Source organism: Rhinolophus hipposideros (genome assembly GCF_964194185.1).
Source record: "Rhinolophus hipposideros genome assembly, chromosome: 10".
NCBI classification, from domain to species: Eukaryota; Metazoa; Chordata; class Mammalia; order Chiroptera; family Rhinolophidae; genus Rhinolophus; species Rhinolophus hipposideros.
The window spans coordinates 24,996,721-25,020,390 of record NC_138056.1 but is presented as its reverse complement, the minus strand read 5'-3'; the positions used below and the strand labels follow the sequence as shown (position 1 = coordinate 25,020,390).

Genomic DNA, 23,670 nt, shown 5'->3' with positions numbered 1-23,670 from the left:
AACCAAGCTGCTAATAGTTATTTAATGTTATTCTTCAGTGTGAAAGAATCTCCGTAGATTTTCCTTTTAATCTCTTTGAATTGCAAGCTCATAAACCTCTCTGATGAGTCCTGCCAGTGTTTTCTTAGATCCCACCGTTGAGACAATGGAGCCACAGAATTCTTTCACCTCTTGTTGTCAGACAAATCCAATAGAACACAAGGTCAGAAGGGCCTATACTTCTAAAGGTTTAAAGATTCTTTTTCAAGTAACCACATAAGTTATTTGGTTTTATCATTATATTCCTCAGGAATCTCTAACTATAGTGCACTGCTTTCTATATCTCAGTAAATTTAGAGTTTTTCTTGTCTCCATATTTGGTTAAGTTTGTGAGCACAGCACAGGGTATGAACAGAACTTAATATTTCTAGATACCTTAGAAAAATCCATTCACTTCTAAAGAATTAGGAATCATGTAATGCCAATGTCTCAAGATAGAGTACACCAAATGCCAGGTAGTAGTACATTTTCTTTCCAACAGTTGGGTTTTTGTTTGCTTGTTTTTTAAGTTATTACCATTCTGTAGCTAAGATTCCAGATTTAAATCTTGGATCTGTTCCTTTAATTAAATCACTTTCTAAGTCAGTTGATGTTTTCTCGCCATTTTTAGTAGTGCCATGTTAACAGAAGTTTAAAATAGGATTTATATTTTCAGATACTTATTAAAATATTTCATTATAATGAGCAAAAATATTTGTAATATGTAATACTCAAAAGAAAACAAGTTGATCTGTTTTGCAGATGCTATGCCTGATAGATAATTATCAAAGCTAATTACAGGGCTCCTGTGAGTTACTTTAAGGGCTAGGGTTGAATTAAAGTTTTTAATTATAACTACAATAGTAGACAAGCAGAGATCATTGTTTAAAAAGAAAAAAAACACTGATTTGTTTGTGCTCCTTCCTTGTAATCACGGGAGGGGGGAGTTGTTGTTGCCCCATTCCCTGGACACCTGCTTCTCAACAAAGGATCGCCACCCCCCGTCTTTGGATTCACCTTTTACTTGTATGTAACCCCTCTGCTCATTATACAGTCTCCAGGGATCCAATTCTCCCCTGAGTTAATCACCCTAGCCTTTTTCAGAAGTTGTTCGATGACCATCCTTTCAAACTAATACGTACTTTCTTATTAGGCTCTTAACTTCTTTCCCCTATTTTTCCTTATTTCTTTAAAAGATGCAGCCACTAGAGTCTCAACATACTACCTTTAAAACTTCTTATTGAAGTATATCACACATATAGAGAGGTGCACCAGTCCCAAGTACACAGCCTGATGGATTTTCACGGTCAACACCCATGTCAGCAGTGCCCAGAAAGCCGTGACTCCTTCCGGTCACTAGTCACTCCTCATCGCTCATCACCACAGGGTCGTGTTTCCTCTAACATCTCATATCATGGAGAATCATACAGCATGTTCTCTTTTGTGTCAGATACTGACTTAAGTAACACCAGAATACCCACAGAAACTTGGGCTGTGTGCACATGGTATTGAATCAGCAGGTCAGTATGTAGACATGTTCTGTAGGCAGCCACAGAACATGAGAATATTTTAATATACTCCTTTTAGCTCTGACCTTGGGCAAATTACTAACCATTTTTGTGTTTTATTTTCCTTTTACCAGGAAATAAGGTCTAAGCTGATCTTTCAACAAAGAAATAAGCAGCTACTCTAAAGTTTCTGTACATAAAGAAGGAAATACAGTAAAAATGTACAAGCCACTGTTTTGAGTAGGTGGAATAATATATTAGAAAGGGTCCCACATGAAATAGTAACTAAATGAGAATAACAGTAGCTTCCTAGTAGATAAGCGGAACAATACAGAGCTGACTTGCTTGGCAGTTTTCTTTTTGTATAATTAATGTATTACAGGTGTACAGGATAAGTCAGATTAAGATTTATTTATTTTGTCTTTAACTCTGCCTTGTCTGATTTCCTTTAATTGATTTCAGAATTACTTAAGATATCTATAGGATACAGTGGAATGTAGGCAACTTTATTCTAAATTATTTATATCTGTTTTTCTCCTAACCAGGATCTATTAAGTGCCAATTACCCCCATTCTTCAAATCTAAAATGGTGTTTCGTTTCATCATCAAGCATACTATCCTGGTCCTTCTGAGTAGGAAATGAAACGTGATATGATTTTTTTTTTAAATTAGAAATACTGAATAACCTGTAGCCAAGTATACTTTATATAGAATGTGGAAATTAAATTTTGTTTTGTTCAGAAATTACTTAGCATACTGAAACATTCCACATAAACTTTTCAGTGAGCACACAGAGACGGAAGTACCCTGACCACTGGGGAAAGTTTATACTTTGAAAGTTTATACACTGTTGGTATGTAATAAATATGAAGCGAACAATATTGGACATACCTTAATAGAAAACGATGGTGAGTCCAAAATATTGTATAATCTTTTTTCCATTTTAAAATTGTATAACTCACCAATAAATTTTGAACAGGCAGTTATTAAATATAATTAAATTGCAGCCATTCACACAGCAGAACAAAGGGAAGCATTCTCAGCAAGTGAACAAGAGATGAGTGAGACTGCTAAAGAAAATTTCATTGGGGTGGGGGTGTGGATTTAGTAGTTTCTTTTAAGCATTGACTTTTAGAAGAACGTTAACAAGCATATAGGAAGTATAACATGCCTTTAAAAACAAAGACTAGTGCTTCTCATCTATGGTTGCTTTCTTTGTCCCAAAATACACTTATTTTAAGCAAGTGTGCATGCTTATTATATTTCCTTGGCCATACTCTAAATTTATTTGGAATTCCAGGTTTCTTTGGACCTTCTATCTGTAGGTAAAACTTTGGCCCAGGAAACAGCAATGGAACACCAACAGAATATAGTTGTCTTGTATATTGAAATATACTTGTTATATTGAAATATACTTGTTATTGAAATATTTTAAAGTAATTCTTCCTTTCAGTTACCTCTGTTGCAAGCAAATAAAAATCAGATGACCACCAACCCCTTACATTTGGATAGAGCTTTGTTTTTTAAGGCACTTTTTGCCTGATCGCATTTGATTTGGTAAAACACCCTCGTGTAAGTCTGTCCCATCTGCCATAACTAACTTCCATAGACTAGGTGGCTTAAACAACAGACATTGATTTCTCACCGTTCTGAAGGCTGGGAAGTCCAAGATCAAGGTGCCAGTCGATATGGTCTCTTCCTGGCTTGCTGACAGCCTTTCTAGCTGTGTCCTCGTATGATACTTTCTTCGGTGCATATGTGACCTCACTTAACCTTAATTACTTCCTAAAAGCTTTATCTCCAAATACAGTCACATTGGGGGTTGTGGGGCTTCAGCATATGAATTTGGAGGGGGTCACAATTCAGTCCAGAGCAACCCTTCTGACGTAGGTAAGGTAGAGAGAGCCCAGTATACCTAGGGTTAGTTAGAAAGCTCGTCAAATATTAGAACTAAGATTCCAAGAGTAAATTTTTACTCAACTTCACGCTGCCTTCCTTAGTTACGGATAAAGTTTATCTGACAAAAAAATTTTCCTTTCTCCCAAAACAGAGGTCACTAATTGATCAGAAGGACACATCAAAATCAACTTCATGGTTTTGCATCTTGCTATTTGTGGGAAATGGGATAGATTTTTTTATTGTTAAAAGTTTATGAGAATTGGTATGCTCTGGAATTTTTAGTCCGCTGAAATCAGTCAGTGTTAAAACTGCAGTCAGAAATAAGTAGTAAGCTAACTTTTTAAATGGTAAGTAAATTAGTGTTATAGTGACCAGAGTGGAATTGCCTTTCAAGCATTCTTCATGGTTATGATTAAAGTATTTTATATTTTACAGAAAATGATCTAAGAAATATGGGACCAGTAGATGCTCAAGTATATCTTGAAGAAATGTCTTGGAACGAAGGTTGGAATTTTTTTTTCTCTCTTGACTACAGTGAAGAAATAATAGGGATTTTCTTTGGAATCTTAGAAAGAATTAATAGCTTGGCTTTTGACATATATGTGGGTGTTATTGTCTGGCATACTTTGTTTCTATTCAATTATTGATGTCCTCCTGTGTGACTCATTTCGTTAATTTTCCACTCTCATTAGATGAGAATAGAAAATGTTTCATGAGGTTTTCTTTTTTTAACTACTTTGATTTTTGGTTTACTCTCCATCTGTGTAATAAGGAAAATAAAGTCAAAGAAGATAATTATTTCCATCCTTCGTATGTTGACATTACAGATGAATTCCTATTAGAATTTTATTTTTGTTTATATGGAACCATAAACTGTCAGGGCAGGGCTTTCAATGTTATATTCTTCTACTTGGAGCTTGAATTTTATACTCAGTTTTTGATTGTGTCTTCGGTGGAAGAGGAAAATCTGTTGTTCTCTTTTATATCCACTTTGCAGTGATGTCTTTTTCACTTTGCTATTACTAGAATTTTAAAACCTAAATCTAATTGCTTCTCCACGCTTTTGATAGTTCTGTGAATTGTTCTGTTTAGACGTTGCTAACTTCTTTTTTCTAAATGAAAGTCATGAATACCACACTTCTATGTTTGTCAGTAAAGAAAATCTTAACTATTTCCTAGAATTTTTATATACTCTTAACCCTATAACTTTATTGTTCAGCCTGCAGTAGGAATTCTCTAGAGGTTTATAAAAATTTACTAATGAGTGTGGATAGGTAGGAGATAAACTGCCCATCCTTCTTGAAACAAGGTTTAATGGAATATTTTTTAATGGCAAATTCTTAACTTGTTGCTTTTAGGAAGTGGGTCACAAGCTATATTGACTTAAAAGGGAAATAATGTTTTTGCCTCTGGGCACTCTTCCTAAATTGCCAAATGAAATCCTCAAGTAGAAATTCTTATTTGCAGTGAATAATTATAAAACGAGGTTTTGTGTAACTGGGGCTCCCGGGGGTTGATATTGGTTAGTCAACATAAACAGGAAGCGCTACTGCTGTGAAAATGAAATACACTGGTGACATAGGATTTCATTGCTAGATCCTGAAGGGAACAGACTAGCACGTGTCATTTATCAGGGTAAATAAATTTTTTTGAAAATACGGTATTGCTACTTTATCAATCGGTGTGTGTGTGTGTGTGTGTGTGTGTTTAATCTCTTATTAGACAAATGAATTCTTGCTGTAGTTGATATGACTCATACATTTTGTTTTACTTATTCCTGATGTAAAAATAGTGAAAACTGGTTTTTGTAATTTTTTTCCTTTTTCAATAACATTTAAAATAATATTTAAGATTTATTTTAAATTAAGAATATGGATTGATGGTTCAAGCATTTGTTCAATAAACAAATATATGAACTTCCTGATACAAATGAAAATGCCAAGATATTGAAGGAAATCTACAACATGAAGTCAACAAGAGTTACCATAAATGTGTTGTTGTCCTTGAGACTTCCTAAAGTAAACTTGACAGTGAAGATACAGAAGAATCCCAACCACAGCCAGTGAATCAGTCACAAGCAGCCACAGTTATTCTTAAAACTATTGGATGTCCTTAGATGCTTATTTAAATTAAGGTCTTTTTATAATTTGAAAGATTGAAATAGTTCTTATCCTTCTGAGAAAAAAATACCGAGCAACAGCTGCATGAAGCCATTATTTTTTGCAGGAATATTGAAAAACTAGTCATGTAAGTTTTGCAATTGAATTTGCAATTTTGAATTGTTCTTTGCAATTGAAAAGAGCAGTCTTGGCAGATGAAGTTAAATAAAAAACGGATCAACTAGGCAAGTAAAAATTGTTTGAAGATTTGTTCAGTCATTTTTAGAATAGCCTTCATCTGGAAGATGAAGATCCAGACAGCAAAGTGAATGAAGCCCTGCATGATAAACACAGCCAAGTTCAGCTTCTTGATCCCAGGACAGTATGAAATGAGGTGTTTTATTATGCTTGCAGGCATATCTGACGAACTGTTGAAAGATTGAGTTAACTTTTCCAAAACCTCAGTTATTCTGTTATATAACTTGGTCATTTTTGTCTTCATTCTTACATTTAAAATGATAACTTCTGTCAAGATATCACTTTGTTAAGTGATAGAATATAATAATAATAATACGTGAGTTTTTAGTCAGCACTAACATTTGGAATCATCTATTAGAAAACTCCATAGTAGCTCATGGTGGCCTCGGCATCATTTACCAAGCACTGTCACCACAGATTGTTTCTCAGTGTTCACTGAAGTGGTAAAAAACAAAATGGAAATTTAGCAAAAGAAAACCAATGGTTAGAATATGTACATTTTTAGACAATTTAATAATAAAACAATTCACTCTGAAAGCATGCTCTACTACATGTATATTGTTGGCTCAGGGAAGATGTTAGCATTTTTAAAATTCAAGATGAAATTATTTTTCTTTATGGAGAAAAAAGGCATTATGGTGAAAAATAAAAAGCAGGCTTAGGTGAATGAATTCATGTTTTCCTTACTGCTAAAAGAAACACATAAAGTTGGCTCATTTAATTGCTAAGTTTTCCAAGGCCGAACTTCATTAGAGAACAAAAACAGGGCAGTTGAATTTTTTTTTCTTTCCATTTCCTTTTCTTTTTTCTTTCAGTGGCATATGTTGAGATCTAAGTGTTAATAAATGAAGTTTGAGAACTGAATGACGAAATCTGATTGAAAGATATCATGGGTTTTGAGACTTCATTCATTTATCTATATAAAAAATTACAATAATAGTAAGATAATGTGATCAATAATTAATTTTTTTTTTGAGTCAGTTCTCAGTGACAGTTAAATTGAATGACAGTGGATCAGAAATTCTTTCAGTTAAAGGACACGAGCATTTCAACTTCCTAGGAAGATGGCAGACATAATAAAATTTCCACCATTAGTAGGCTAAATGGTGTACCATATTGCCTCCTTTGGGCATCTCACTTCAGTGACTGTCTTTCTGGTTCATAAATCATTTGTAAATACCAAACAAACAGGTACACACACACACACAGAAAAAAACTAAAACAAAACACTATGGTGTGTGTTTCTATATTTGAATCGGGATTCTTGAAATAGTGTGATACCACAATATATTCAAATGTTTAATTTGATAAACAGTTAAGTTGGCAGAATTCTCTCTAAAAGGATATATACTCCAGGCAAAAGCATGCTCATTAACCGTTAAGACAGGTAGGGTCGTTTTTCTTTTTCCTTTACAGTAATACTTTGGACAAACACGTTGTTGAGAAGAATGTAAAATTTATATGAATCTTAACAGAAGACTTGAAATTTCATGGATCACTTCTGAGTATCTGGTGTCGCCTAAGATCTTTGGACTATTGATTCATAGCTTCAGTCCATCTCCTCTATACATAAAGATTTTTGATAATTTTTAGAAACACTGTCCATGCAAGAAATATTTTCACATTCTCATTTAATGTATTTTATGTTTACTGAGCTTCTTTCTTTTGTTTTGCAGTTTCTGTGGAATAAACTGCGGTTTTGTGTGTGTGTGTGTGTGGCTGGTAACGAAGTAGTTACTTGTAAGCTTTTAAAGCATTATTTTGTTTTCTTTGCAGATGATCATTCTTTTTCTATGAGTTGCCGTTGTGGTGGAAAATACAGTGTTTCCAAGGATGAAGCAGAAGAAGTTACCCTGATTTCTTGTGATACATGTTCACTAATTATAGAACTCCTTCAACATAGCTGAAATTGTTCACTAAGTGGAATCCTTTAATTGTGTATTCACGTTGAGGAGAATCCATTCCAACTTTGTCCATTCAAGCAACTGTATAAAGCTGATAAAAACAAAGAGGTAGGGTGTTTTTGGTTTTTTTGTCAGTTCTGTTACTTGCAGAGAAATAAGATGGTCAAGCAAAGTCTACCCCAGATTAATAGAAAATTACTTTAGCTATTTCTATGTATTTATAATTTATATTTACAAATTGCCCAACAAATGGTCTTGAATTATATATTTAGTGACTTCCCATTTGAGAACTTTGTTATTGATTCATTTCTCCAAACGAGCATGTCTCTTTTAATGGATCACAGTATCATTCTTTTATAGTTATTAAGTTTTTGAGGAACGTGATATTTCTAGCTTCCAAAGTTATAGGCCTGTTCTACAACGGTCTCAAAATCTTAGGTCTTTAGAATTAAATGTGAATATCATGTGATCCTAATTCTCCCATAATGAAGGCTGAATATGAATATTCATGAGTTAATAAAGTTAATAAAGAAGGTGATGGGGCTACTATAGAAAGAAGTATAGCTATGGAGTCAGGATGCTGGACTTCAGTGCTGGCACTATTATTTCTAAATTCTTCCTGTGGCTGTATTAATGGGAGGAAGCTTCTCGAACATTGCCATCTTCAGCTTTAATCTTGGAAATGGTAGCTTTAGAAAAAAATAATTTTAAACAGGTGCATTCCTTTCCCTTTTATTTCAGAGTACAAACAAAGATAATATTAATGCCTATATTTAGGAATAAGATCCACTACACTGGTGGTATGATGAAATGGACTTTTATAATGTATTATTATTGATTATAGTAGACTGCAAAGATTTTATTTTTTTATATATTTAATATGCTATGTACAGCATAAATCAGTACTCATTTAAAAAGGAATCGTTTATGGGGTCACTGAAACTTTCTTACTTAATTTCAAATGAGTAAGCCATGCATATATGACTTAGCAGTTTTTTATTAGGTTGACCTCTTGGTATTTATTGTTGATTTGGACTTAATAAGACTAGTTTCTACCTTGACTTGTACATGTAATGAAATTACGAAGCACATTCATGAAGAGATTACTTGTCATTATACCTAGAAAACCAAAAATTCAAAACTGAGTTTGTCATCCGTGTTTTCCCCCTAAACATATTTTTATATGTATCATAAAATTTAGATGATTTATTTTGGATTGCTTTTATCGATATATTTTGACTTAATGTAGCTTGCAGATTGTGTTACTTATCTTTACATTTAACAGTTAAAAATAACTAAAACTGAATAGCAAATAGTTTATTAGAAAGTACATGATCTCAGTGGCAATAACAAATTCACTTGAACAGGAGACAATAATCAAATGAAAAGAATAAATGTTTGCTAATCATCAGAAAATCTGTGACCATTAGGGCTATCACGTAGAAATCCAAAATCACTCAGAGGCCAAATCTGTAAAAATCAAAATGTTATTGAAGACAATTAATGAAAGTGATGTTGTATCATATCCCTTTTTTTCATTCATCCCTTTTCTCCATGTCATATAATTAAACACTTTCTCCTTATTCTTTGGTAAAGAACAAATGTTCTACTTCAAAGTAAGACTTTGGAAAGTAAACTTTTGTGTGCATATGTATTTAAACTCGGAAGTTTGGAACATTCAAACATAGAATTACATGTGTGTCATTTGAATACAGTTGACCCTTAAAAAGCATGGGTTTGAACTTCATGAGTCCATTAATACTCAGATTTATTTCAATAAAAATACAGTTGACCTTCTGTATCCAGGGTTTTTGCATCCATGGATTCGACTAACAGTGGATTGCAAAGAGTATTTTCAATTCATGGTTGGGAATCCGTGGATGCAGAGGGACAACTGTATGCATTTGTTCTGTGCCATTTTATATAAGAGACTTGAGCATCCTTGGATTTTGGTATCTGGGGAATTCCTGGAACCAGTACTGGATACCATAGATACGTTTCTGGAAAATCAAAAGTTATACATGGCAAATATATGGTGATGGAAGGAGAACTGATTCTGAGTGGTGAACACACAATGGGATTTATAGATGATGTAATACAGAATTGTACACCTGAAATCTATGTAATTTTACTAACAAACGTCACCCCAATAAATTTAAAAAAGAAAGTTATATGTGGAAAAAAAAGTTATACATGGACTTTCAACTGCATGAGGGTTCAATGCCCCAACTCTTGCATTGTTTAAGGGTCAGCTGTATATATGTGTGAATGTGTGTGTGTCTGTGTTTTCTTTTACTACCCTCAAAGTTAACTGTAAATCTAAGTACTTGAATATAAATTAGCCAACAGCCTCAAGTGTTCGTGTCTGTTTTTCTCCTTATTGATTGTGACATAAAGGAGGAGCCAGAGCAAACAATAGTCTTTCCTGAGAATCACATATTTACTATAACCATGATAAGTTCGTTACTCACTGTACTTATCTGCGTTACAGGTAGTTTGACTCGAGACTGCTCTTCTGCAAATGCATATCAATATATTCCCAGGAGATGAACATGGTTGTAAAGTTGTATGAGAAGGAAATTTAGAGATCTAAATTAAAGGCTTCTTATGCTACAACTAAGGTTCAAACAAAAAATTATTCTCAGTGACCTGTCTCAATGCAGGGAAGGGGTAATGTTTATAGCTATGAAGGCCAACATGTTCATAATTGTTATTGCGACAGTTAAGTCCACTGACAGCCTGAGGAGTTTAAAGTTCATTTTGAAAGAAACGTTTTTTCCTCAGCTCAGAGAAGAAAGCCTACATTTAAGCAGAAAGCAGTACCTTAAAGAAGATACGTCCTCTTATTAGTCCATATGGAATAGGTCCATAGTACCTGGAATCCGTAGAATTCTGTAGATTATCACCTTCTAACCAAACATGACCCGTTGGCACCTAGAATTAGAGAAGAAAACAGCCTCTTTAAAAAAGAACAAAACAAATTTGGATACTACAAATGTAAAAGTATGTCTTATGGAGGTAGGGAGAAATGTCTGAAAGTTCTCTTTTATAAAATACATACAAACCCCATGAGTTGCATTTTTGCTTTTATTTCTTGCACAATAACTTTTACTAAATATAGTAAGAAACATTAAGGTTTCAACTTTTTAAAAGACCTTTTTTGCCATGATTCTCAAACATTAATTTGTTACACAAACCCCAAACTGAGGTTATAACACATCAGAACAGTGTGACAGGGTCATTAATTTAATAGACTTAAAAAGAGGTCATTAGGATGCTGACTGGAAATGTGCCCTCCTGTCTCGTAACAGTGTAAGCAGGGCAGCCACTCACTCAGCAACATCCTGGGGCCAGTACCAAGACCAGACCTATTAGAATGCTCATGATGAACTAAATGGTAATTGATGGTGACATCAATTACAAATAATCTCATCATTTTATTGGAGTGGGCTTGTCAGAATTCTAATTAAGATCCCTGTTTTGCCTTTGTACAGGCCGTATCTTCAATACATTATACTTCAATAATGACCATCAAGAAATAGAAGGACCTATTATAGAATCATCAGTTGTAAAATTAATGATGGTGACCTTCTACTAAATGAAAAGACCCTAGTTCCTAGATGTCCTGTGTATTAACTGGTAAATAACATAGGTTTACATTTTCAGTCAATGACGATCATAAGCATGTTTAGAACAGAACATGTTACTTTAAAAAAAGCCCTTTTTGATAAGAGACATTTGCCCATTGATATCTGTTCAACATAAACTTAAAAAATTACTCTCTAACAGCAATCTTTAAAATTGCATTTTAAAAGTTTTCATTTTATAATTTTTGTTATCCAAGTAAGTTGAATTATTGACCAGTCCAAAATTATCTTTTGGAAAGGAATTTATTTTCACTGTTCTTTTGACTAGCTATTACTTGGGAACCTTAAGTGAAGAAAAATAATCCTATTGGGTTTAATAAGAAATGACTGCAATTTTTTAAAATGTCACAAATTACTTTTTAAAAAAGACTTCACTCTTTTAGAGCAGTTTTAGGTTCACAACACAATTGAGAGGAAGGTACAGAGATTTCCCATATGTCTCCTGCCCCCACAGTATTGGCACCCCCCACCACCACCACCAGAGTGCTATATATTTGTTATACTTGCTATACCTACTTGACATCATAATCACTCAAAGACCATAGTTTACCTTACATTTACTCTTGGTGATATACATTCTATGGGTTTGGACAAATGTGTGACATGTATCCATCATTCTAGTATCATAAGGGTATTTTCACTGTTCTAAAAATCCTCCATGATCTGTCTATTCATTCCTCCTCTCCCCATTTCCTTTTGGAAAAATAAATTTATACAAGCATGTAAAATTTCAATTTTACTTTATATCAGATTATATAATTTTTAGAATGTCTTGTATCATGTAGAAATATTTGCCAAAACCAATCAAATTAATTATTTTAATTCAGATGCACTTAAATATTAAATTTCTCTACTTGGACATAAGTTTCTTGAAAGAATATCAGACATTTTAAAAAGGCTCACTTTTACTAGTGGAACTAGTTATAGGTTCTAGAGCCAATAGTAAGGCTTATTCCTACATATATACCGTGTTTCCCCAAAAATAAGACCTAGTCAGACAATCAGCTCTAATGCTTCTTTTGGAGCAAAAATTAATGTAAGACCTGGTCTATTTGCTCCAGAAAACGCATTAGAGCTGGTTGTCCGGCTATGTCTTATTTTTGGGGAAACACAGTAACAATTCTTAGGAAGACAGAAACCAAAGTTGGAACTCAAATATTTGCTAGTGTTTAAGTAGAAATTTTTGTAAAGTACAATCACTTTTGTAGCAGTTATGCCCTAAGTTTCTTCCAAATTAGCTAAATAAAGTGACAAAGTATTATCTCTGTTATAATAAAATTAATAAGCACAGAAAAAAATCTGCTAAGACAAACACAGAACATATCACTAGAAGCCCATGGAGGAGCATGACCTAGACTCGCTACACCTGGTCCTTGACTGCAAGGGATAGAACAAAAGGGAGTAATAGTAACACAAGCCAGTTTGTATATGTGGTTTTCTGGTTTATTTAACCAAACACACACACACAAACCTCATTTGATCCTTAAAACTACCTGTGAAGTACTGCTATTGATATTTAATAGCAGAAGAAGTAGGTTCAAGTATGGGACACGCAACTCCTACTCATCTGAAGCCCACACATAGTGATATGCGCACATCCAGTTATATTAGGTTGGTGTAAAAGTAATTGCAGGTTTTGTAATTTTTAACCTTTTAAATCGCAATTACTTTTGCACCAACCTAATAGTAAAGGAATAACCTCTACATGTCAAAGACTTCAATGCTTGATATAAAGTGCACAAATCAAAGAAACAACCTCCTCATGGATGGTACCTTTAACTAGTAAGAGCTTCTCTCTAAGCAGGAAAACCTCTTAAGTGTGCATCCTTTATTATAAATCAAAGCAGTCACCTTTGCTGACCCTACCTCTCCATCAGTTACTCAGTTTTTCAGTAAAAAATTCAGATGTTTGAAATTCTTCCACTTTTGAAATACGTAAGTATTTTTGGTATGGGGTAAGGGGGTACACCTTAAAAATCAATTTTACAAATGTATACTATATTTACACTAAAATGTACTCATTTTAAGTTCTGACACCAGTTTTGAAAAATGCACACCTATACAACGCCAAGCACTGTCAGGATGGAGAACGTTTCTGTCATGCCTAAACGTTCCCTCCTGTCCCAGGTAACTTCCCCACACACACACCCCCAATTGACACCCAGTCCCAGGCAACTAGTGATCTGGCTTCTGATATTAGACAGTAGTTTTACCTGTTCCTAAATTTCATATAAGTAAAATTGCACAGTACATCCTATTTTGCTCTGGCTTTGTTCAGCAATAGTTTATGATTAATCCATGTTGTATGTATCAGTCATTCGTTCCATTTTACTGCTGAGTAGTGTTCCATTGTCAATTACAATGTTTACCCATGAACTGGCTGAATGATATTTGAGTTGTTTGCAGTGTTGGGCTCTTACAAATAACGTACTATGGACATTCGTATACAAGTCTATTTCTTTTCAGTAAATGCCTATGGGTAGAATTCCTGGGTCATATGTACATGCTGAACCTTAAAACTGTCCAAAGCGATTATACCATTTTATACTTCCAGTATCAGTGTATGAGTGTTTCTGTTGTTCCACAACTTTGGCTATTGGTATAACATTGTGGTTTTCATTTGCATTTCTCTGATGAGCATTTTTTCTTGTGCCTGTTATGTATCTTTTGTGAAGTATCTATTAAAATATTTTACCTGTTTTTAAAATGGAGGGGTTTTTACTTGTTTGTTTTGTTTTTAATTGAGGAACATTGGGAAACAGTGTGTTTTTACAGGACCCATCAGCTCCATGTCTTTTTTTTTTTCTCCTGTATTTTTTTTTTTTCAATCTAGTTGTGGAGGGTGCAGCTCACCGGCCCATGTGGGAATCGAACTGGCAACCTTGGTGTTACATGAGTACTGTGCGCTCTAACCAACGGAGCCAACCGGCGGCCCGGGTTGTTTTCGTTGTCATTCATTTTAAGAGTCCTTTATATACCTTGAGTACAAGTCCTTTCTAACTAAAATAGAACAGGACTCCAATTAATGCATTTATAATAAATATTTTGCAAATGGCCAATAATGGAAATCTCTAGTTACATGCCTCTGTTCATTATTTCTCATAACCAAAGCTTTTAATAGTTAGATTACTTTTCCTTTTTATACTTCTGTAAATCTTTCATGGTAACTTGAATGAACACATGAGACTGAATAAGAATATATAAATAATATGTTTATAATGATTGCCACAGAGAACACTTTACTTTTGCTCAACTCTGAATTTTCCCAGGGTCTCAGAAATAGCTAACTTTAAGGCTAAATTTTAAAGCATTAAAAGAACGCTTAAATCATTCTTCTTTTTCCTTTCTACGTCAGAGGTTTCCTTCCTGAGCTGTGAGAAAACCCAGTCTCAGCTGGACAAAAGAATCAAGTCTCTCTAGTTCTCAACTATACTTACTCATGGCTAGTTAAGTGCCTCCTTTATAATACAAGCAACAAATGTAATTGCCTCATGGCCTGTGGGTGTCCACTTAACAAAAGAGGCTTTTGTGACCCAACCCCCAGGTGTTACCTTTCTTGAATCAAGTGAAATCTGATGAAAGAATCCACAATATCAAATAACACATTTACTAAACTATAATCAAACTCATTAAGCAAAGAATATCTAAGAAAATGTTCTGACTGAAGAGTAAGATATTTGTGTTTTTGACTTTTCAAAAAAACACAAAAGCCTAGTACCATATTTTATTTTTAATTATCCCTTTGTTTGCCAGATATTTTATAACTTACAACCAGAAAAGGTAAGGGTGGGCACTGGCCCTACTATTGCTCATGCCTCTTTAATGGTTCTTCTCGAATGACTGGGAATAAAAAGGAAACAATAGTTATTAAAGAAACAAACAAAAATCATAAAGGCAAGAAAAGGGGCAACGTTTTTGGAATTCTTTTTTGACATGATTATTTTTTCATTTTCCTGAATTATATAGGAAAAAGCAAAGCACACACATTTTATGAAAGCAATCAGAAAGCCTAGTTTCTTTTTGGCAAAAACAAACAAGAGTACATTTAATCTTAAAAGTATTTCAATTTCCAAATATATTTTGAAGAGTTTGTTTTGTTTCTCATGGAAGGATAAACATGGAATATAAAATACATAATTTCCCTGCCCAGGAAAAAAGTCCACATAATGAATGTACATTCATAACATGTCATTTTAGTCTAATTAATAATTAATACTCAAATAATTGTTTTTTATGTTACCATCTTCCAGATAAACAGAACCAAGTCAAATTACTATACCATTGTGTGGCTAATGCATATTCTGCTTAATCATGATATGTAACCAAAATGTAGCCATGGTATGATACCATGCACAGAAATTACTGGAGAGAATACTTGGAAAATGAAATAATTAATTATACAGTTCTAAAAGAACGTCATAAACCCAATTTTTTTTCTGACTCATGCAGCAGCAAAATTAGAAACACCACCATTAAATAACTATTGGAGTTTAACCTTCCTATAACAACCAACAAAAGCTATAAACAAAGACATGTATGTCAAAGTGAAGCATTAAATCCCCCAAAAGGCAATCAAGTAGAAAAGCTTTTAAGAACAAAAGCTGAGAAAACATCATTAATCTTTAATTTTTAAAAATGGGAGTGTCTCAAGTGTCAGTTTTGGGTATCTCTGAAAGCAAACTTAAAGGAACAGTTTCACTCATCTTCTATTTTCATTGACACTCTTCTTGCCACAACTTCCTGCCCACATTTGTCTACCTGAGTGGAATATCTGGATTCCTGATGGATGTGCTCCCACATGCTAGATGCATGACAAATTGATTAACATTTTAAGGACCAGGCAACAGTTAACACAGGGATTATTTCAATGGATACTATTTCTATGCAATCCTGCTCTTTTTCTCTCCATTTAAATTCTGACTTATTACTATCCTATCTGCATCATTCCTGGAGACTATTATTGTCATTCCCTACTTAAAAATGGTGACACCCTAGGTTCATAGCCAATTATTACCAAATAGGAATTTACGCAAAGTCCAGTAAGCTACACATACAGCACTGGAGTGGGGGTAATGATGGAGGATGCTTTTTACTAACAACCTCTATTTCATAATTGAGCATCTCCCTGCTGCGTAGGTTTAGAGCTTAGTCTAAGACTTGACTTGCTCATTCTCATGGCTTTTGCAAGCTAGATTCCTTCATCTTCTCCCTAAGTGTTCAATACCATCCAACCTGAATTAGGAATCTCTGATGGGTTGCTTAGCATAGTGGTTAAAGAGATTCAGTCCACAGTCATAGTCTAGAGTTACTAAATGTTACTCTGCTACTTAGTAATTAAGCACCTTGGACAGGCTATTTAAACCTCATCTATACTACTGGGACTAATAAGTGCCTTACAGAAATATTCTGAGAACCAATGAAATAACACATAAGGCTCCTGGTACCCAGTAAGCTCTCACGAAATATTAGCTATTGCTATTAGCAGTTGCCCCAGCTGCTGATATGAATGATGCCTTCTTTGTTCCTCATCTTCCTATGCAGTCGACTCAGAAATCTGCAAAATGAACTGTGCTTTGCAATTTTACTTTGGGTATGTTTTTGGTCATTTTCTTTTATACTGTATTCAATTACATAGATCTGGTATTAGCCAAGACTTTGAATTGAATCCAGCATAATTTCAAATGTACATTAGTTGTGAATAGCTACCATAATTATGTTAACTGATTTATTAAAACTCAGTTTTAAGACCAAATCATCCAAATGTATTAAAGACTAACATTTTTATTCTTTTAATAGGCAGCTTCATCAAGCAATGTTTATTAAATACCAAATGCTTACTTAGGCTCTCCCTTATATGAAGCATTCATTTCTTCAAAACCATCTACCAACTAGTCAGACGGTAGAAGAAGGGGCAGAAAGTTGGGACTGAAGCCGGGAAACAGACCCTTCCATCCTAGCCACTTGATACTAATGTCCCATTCCTACAGAATTTTTTTCCTAGGACGATGCATTATTTTGCTGTCTGACTTCTTGTATCATAATACAATGATACCTGCTTTGGTTTTAGATTACTATTTAAAAGAAGCCTCTTATAGTCTAATTTCAAAACTATATCCGTACTTTGATTTTAATATAACCTGATGTAGACCCTGGTTCTCATATTCCAAAAGGTGAGCTAACTTAATGCAACACAGGGTATTTCACAGACTAGTAGAATATAGTGTTAACTACATAAATAATGAGTTTTCCCATGCTCTCCGAAAATGTCTAAATAGTTGGTAAATTAGATGCATACTGTACAAATTATATACTAATACATTTCCACCAAAATTTTGATTCCTGGGACTTCAAAGAATTCTTCTCAACATCAAACTCATCCCTATATGAATTTATTCCTATAGATCAATCTCTATAGCTCTTTTCAATTTTCTGTGGCCTTTCTATAACTTCTTCATATAGAGACTGGCTAGAGAACTGACTTACAACAAGTGGTATTAGAAACAGAATATCAGGGATAAAAAAGAAACAAATATGTACATCATTTTGTACTTGATGTTACTTATGCCTTTAAAAAAAGAAAAAGCTTTGCATTCCATGTTTTTCTTTGACAGACAGACATTCTCCTACTTGTGTTTTATTCATCAAAACTACAACTCTAATGTTCCATACCTTGGAAGTTATTTAGAATGAAATCTAGCATTGTGAATACAAAATTGCAAATTAGGCAGGTAGATGACAGATGACATTTTTTGTAATGGTGTAAGATACAAAGAGAACAGCTGAAGATATTTAAAAAGATTGATCTCCAAAGGCTCAGAGCATCAAAACATTGTTTTGATTAAGAAATCATGAAAATATACTATGGACATCAAGGAGGGAATAGCATCGCATCCAGATGTCATTCTGGGAAAGCACTTGTTTTTTTTTCCCCTCTTCTTATAATAATTACCACTATATTAATTTAAAATATCATCTTTCTTAGGCTTATTTAGTAGGCTTCTATACTACTCAAAAATTGAATATATCTTCTGTGCATTTCCCAAATTAACATCTCCCCCACAATCCCCTATTTTAATATATCATGACCCCTATTACTAAAGCCAGAAACTTGAGTCAACTTTAAGCCTTTCAATTCCATCTCTTCCAGTATTCAATCCTGTCAAGATATTACCTTAATCTTTTTCCAGAACTCTGTACTGCTTTCCATTCTTAATGTTATTATGTTAGTTGTGTCGTATAGCCTATTAACTGGTCTTCCTACCTCCAGTCTCTCTTATTCCAAACCATCTTCTATTAGTCTACACTAATATCAGGGTGATCTTTTAAAAACTAAGTGTAATAATATTCCCCTGCTTGAGATATACAAGGAAATGAGACCTGTTTACCGTTTCATTTTTATCTCCTTTCACTACCCACACCTCCTACTATATGTTTCAGACACAGGGACTTACAGGGCAGCCGCCCAAAGCACAATAGGCACTTTCCCTGTAGACCTGAGTATTCAGCTTGCTTTGGCTAACTCCTACTTATCCTTCAGAACTTCAACTCAGGTTTCACCTCCCCAGTCTGGACTAATCCTACTCACCCCAGTCTAGATAAATACACTATTGTGTCTTCTCATAGCATTTTGTATATTGTTCTCTTACACCAGGTAATCATTCCTTGCCTATTCCTCCAGCTTGACTGCAAGATCCTAAAACTGTACTGTCCAATATGGTAGCCACTACTAACACATGTGGCTACTTAATTATACAAATTATATAAAATTAAAAATCCAGCTCCTCAGACACAGTAGCCACTATTCCTGTGTTCACCAGCCACGTCTACCTAGTGGCTACCATACTGGACAGTGCAGATACAGAATATTCCATTGTTGCAGAAAGGTCTATTGGACAGCACTGCAGGCAGGGAGGGACTTGATCTACTCAACATGGTGCTGGTGGCCCTCAAGTAAGTGCTCAATAAATGTTTGTGGACTTAAATGCATGAATAAATAAAAGTAAAAGAAAAGCTGTGAAGTTAATGTCAGGCAAATTTTGCTCACTTGTATAGCCTCCTGAAGGCCATTTAAATCATCTCTTCTATTCTACCCCCGAAATCCAGTGGGTTCCAGCTGCTTCTGAGGCACAGCTAAATGCCTGAATATGGGACTGGTTTGGGGTTAGGTATATTTGCAGCTAGGGTCTGAGGTTCACATCAGTCTTTGTCTCTATACCTATTTTGACTTTCTTTACAGATTTCACATCTCTTCAGAAGACATGTTTCTCTAATCCTTCCTGGCTGAGAGATTCATACACACAATTTATAAGAAGCATATCAGAATCTTAAGTTGATTTTAGAATTTAAAATTACCCTGTAGCTTTAAGTACTTTGTTTCCTTTCCTGTTAGCTCTGCTTGTGTGTCTAGTGGGCATGTAAGCACCAACTGTGCCAAACTAAATGATTCCTAAATTTTCTTAAAAATTAAAAGTTATAAAAATTCTAATCCAGGAGGAAAGCATTCTCACATATCTAGATTAGCAATACAGTGGCTTATAACACCAATTTACTATCTTTAACTGTTTTATAACATGCATACCTGCTTTTATATCTGTTATCCCTCTTTTCCAATCTTACTTTAAGTAGAGAATAGGTTAGTAGAATGAGAATGCTTTTATGGACTAAGATTGAATGGGTCACAGAGACCTGTAGAATTTTAATTCCCTAAAGTGGTAACACAGAACTTCATTTAGTTGCTTATTTCAAAAGACATTTGAACATATTCCACCTAGTAAACAGCAGCTTTCTAGCAGACCACTATATCATATTAGGAAGCCACACGAAACAGGAATATATTCTCTTTCCTACTATCAGAGATGGAGCCTGCTTCACATGCTGACATTGAAAAGCACCATTACAATTTCAGTCTTAATTTCCCATACTTACTTTTAGGCAACTTTAAAGTAAACTAATCTCATAACTTGCAGATAAAAGTACATATAATATTTGAATTTTATTGAATTGCACAACTACCTAGATTCACACCAATGGCACTGACTTTCCAACTATGAGTTGGAAACTTAGACCAACTTTGAATGTTAAAATATTTTTAGATAAGCAAAATATATTAGTTTCAGGAAGACTAGCTAATCTTTCAGTGGAAACACTGATCTTCATACATACATACATACACATATACCGGGAATACCAAAAAAAATGTATACAAAGGGACACTTTAGTCAACGTTGCTCAAGCGGTAGTTTGCTGTAATCAGAAGTGTCTGGACACTGATGGTAACCACTTTGAGCACTTCTTGTAATTGCAGAAATCAAATGTGACTTCTGTTCATCTTTTATTATTGGTATATATTATTACAAGTTTAATAGTTTTTTCCTTTCTAAAAATGTGTATGCATTTTTTGGCACCTTCTGTTTATATATACTCAAACGTATATAAGATAAAACCCATTTCTACAAAATAAAATTCTATAAACTGTATTTTGTTGTTAAACTAAGACAAAATTCTTCTGAAAATGTTCAGAGAACACATCAGAAAATGCTTAAGTTGTGGGGGCCTCAAAAATGATTCTTAGTGTTAACATCAGAAGAAAAACACCTCAGAATTGTAAACAATAAGTCAAATTTATCTTCAGAATTGTGTTAACTATATGATGAAAAAGTCACGTCATCTCCGCAGTGAACTTCACTTTAGCAAAAAAGTAAACATATTTCCTCCACATCAGCTGCAATCAAGGCATTAGCCGTATGCCATGACTGATTAACCTGGAGGCCGTTGCTGAGAAATGGATGTGTAGCACAGGTTTTTATCACTACAGTCTGCAAAAAGCAAGTCCCTTGTTTGGATACCCTTGTTGTAATAAGTGACATTATTAGGTAGGTCTTCTATTTAAATGACATAAGGATTTAGTGTATCAGCAGCTTATAATAAACAAGACCTTCAATCTGATGATTCTTCTCCCTACACAGAAGTACTTTTTCTGTTTATAATACAAGTGGTAATAGAAGGCCATATGGTTGTGACTTTTAGCTAAAGTAAATGACATTTAAACAAACAGAAAAACAGGATTAGGATATTCAAGGATCTGAACTATAACCTAAATACACAGTGCACATTAAGGGGCTATTAGTGTTAACTATATAAAGTGACCATTTTCTAATGCTGTCAAATTAGTGAGATTGTTTTTCAGTTTGTCAATCAGTTTTATTTAAGTATTTTCCTGTATACTATAAAACAGCTTTATTACTGGCATACTGTCCCATTTCCAAGTTTTTTTTAAGAACACTAAACTACCAGTACATCCTGAGAACATTCAATCCTTTCTGAAATGTGAAATTGTCTCTGTTTCTTACTTTTCCACCAATAACAATAATAATGTCATTCATTAACATACTCTACAACTCAAAAAGAAAAAATGTAAGAAATACATCCTTAATCACCTACCATCACCCTACTGTGGTAACAAACCGCTATCATTTGATGAACGCCATTTCATTTTTTGTGTGTAACACTGGACTCTATGGTATCAAGAACCAAAATGCTTTAAATAGCTCGATATTTTGATAGATCAATAATAAAAGTAAAAACCATTTTTCTAATAACTACAGATATGTTTCCTTTAACAATAGCAAAAGACTGCTATGATTTAACTGCAGGAATATACTGAAATATTCATATATTTCTATTAATAGGTCCTTTTTCAATATAGAGTGGCTGCTATGGTTGAGAAACTAAAATTCAATAAATAAAATTTTAATTTTGGAAGATTTTAAAGAATGATTATTTGTTTTGTAATGAACACTACTGGAAAGCAGAGGTTGACAAAGAAGCAGTTTATCAACTACAGGTAACAACTTTAGCCATTGTTAATCTGCCAACTAATAAAAGGATCAAAGAACAAAATAATCTGTATAGTATAATAATTAAGTATGTCCAAAAGGTATTTCCTCACAACCTAAGCAGTAGATACTGCATGTTACAAGGGTGACTTAGCTTTCACTGTAACAAACCACCACAGCATTTCTGAAGCACCAGACTTTCCCTCAAAGTAAGAGCAAAGTAAGTACAGGGTTCCTCAGAAGATTTAGACCAAGTTCGGGGTATTCCAAACTGATAGATCAATTCAGAGCCAAGTGAATTTTTAGTAGCTTAAAAAAAGGGCTGGAAAATATCATTCCATCCAAATAGAAGTCACTTGGGGAAAGAAACACTTAGCACTCTGCTGTCCTGATACAATACAGGGACATTCCAATATTTTTTGCACCTTTCATCTGCAATTACAGAAGGTGATGAAACAGCCCTACCATGGAAGTAGCTTAGCTTTCAAGTCTTCTCTGAAGACTAGCATGACTACAGATTGGCCAATTCACTGGGAGCCTACAGTGTGGTGAGCCCCAGCAACTCCTATCGTACTGAAAAACAGTAACATAATGTACTTACTTGAGAGCAAGTTTGCAGTAGAAACTAAGAAAAGAAACTAGGGAGAAGCAGAATAGAAACTAGAACAAAACATGGTCAGACCCTATTCACATATAAATTTGTCCATCCTGAAAATATTTTTTAAGTACCAGTAGATGCCAAATCAGAGTTTAGGTGCTGGGGAATCAGTTGTGATCAAAACAAATACCTGCCATCAAGAACCTTCTAGAGAAAGTCAGAAAACTTTTTCTGTGAAGGGCCAGATAGTAAACAGCCTAAGCTGTGCAAGCCATATAAAGTCTGTTTTAGTGAAAGCAGCCACAGACAATATGTAAATGAAAAGTATGCCTGTGTTCCAATAAAACTTAATTACAAGAACAGGCAGCAGGAAAAATGATCGTGTAGGGTCTTGTAGACCATCCTAAGGCCTATGGCTTTTATTATAATGAGATGGGGAGCCAGTAGGGTCTTTGAGCAGAAGAGTGACGTTCCTCTTAAAAAACATCATTATTCAAAAGGATTATTTCAGCTACTATGTAGAAATAATCAGTGGAAGGGTAGGAAGGCAAGAAGATAGGAAAGATATAAGCAGAGAGAGCAGTTCAGAAGGTACTACAAGAAAACTACAGACAGATGAATTTGCCTTGCATCTAATGGTAGCAGTGATGATGGCAAGAAGTGGTCTAATTCTGATTGTATTTAGAAGATACCATCATCATGATTTGCTAATGAACTGGATGTGGGGTGAAAGAGGAAGACAGTCATGGATGACTCCATGGTTTATGACCCGAGTGAGCAGAAAAATAAGAGTTAACACCTTTACTGCGATGGGAACGTGTAGGAGGAGCCCGTTTGGGGAGGAAAACCAGGAGTTTAGTTTTGGACCTGTTGAGTTTGAGATGACCATTATATACTAAAGTGG

The 23,670-nt window shown here is 34.3% G+C and overlaps 2 protein-coding genes across 8 annotated transcripts in view; one reads left to right on the top strand and one right to left on the bottom strand.

Moving 5' to 3' along the window:
* DNAJC24 (DnaJ heat shock protein family (Hsp40) member C24) overlaps positions 1-10,039 on the top strand; it is a 42,180-nt gene extending 32,141 nt beyond the window's left edge. The window contains exons 4-5 of the mRNA XM_081062444.1: positions 3,861-3,929; positions 7,559-10,039. Of these exons, the coding sequence (XP_080918570.1) occupies positions 3,861-3,929; positions 7,559-7,689 (200 nt within the window). The 3' untranslated portion in view covers positions 7,690-10,039. The remainder of the gene's footprint in view (positions 1-3,860; positions 3,930-7,558) is intronic.
* Positions 6,287-23,670, bottom strand: part of IMMP1L (inner mitochondrial membrane peptidase subunit 1) — a 69,479-nt gene continuing 52,095 nt past the window's right edge. For 2 of the 7 annotated variants that reach the window (XM_081062438.1, XM_081062441.1), the window contains 2 exons: positions 10,510-10,620; positions 8,556-9,156 (listed from right to left, as the gene is read on the bottom strand). In XM_081062438.1, coding sequence (XP_080918564.1) covers positions 9,088-9,156; positions 10,510-10,620 — 180 coding nt within the window. In that variant the 3' untranslated portion in view covers positions 8,556-9,087. Of the gene's footprint in view, positions 7,778-7,816; positions 9,157-10,509; positions 10,621-23,670 lie in introns of those variants that run through there. The other 5 variants (XM_081062442.1, XM_081062443.1, XM_081062439.1 and 2 more) reach the window with 5 other exon arrangements.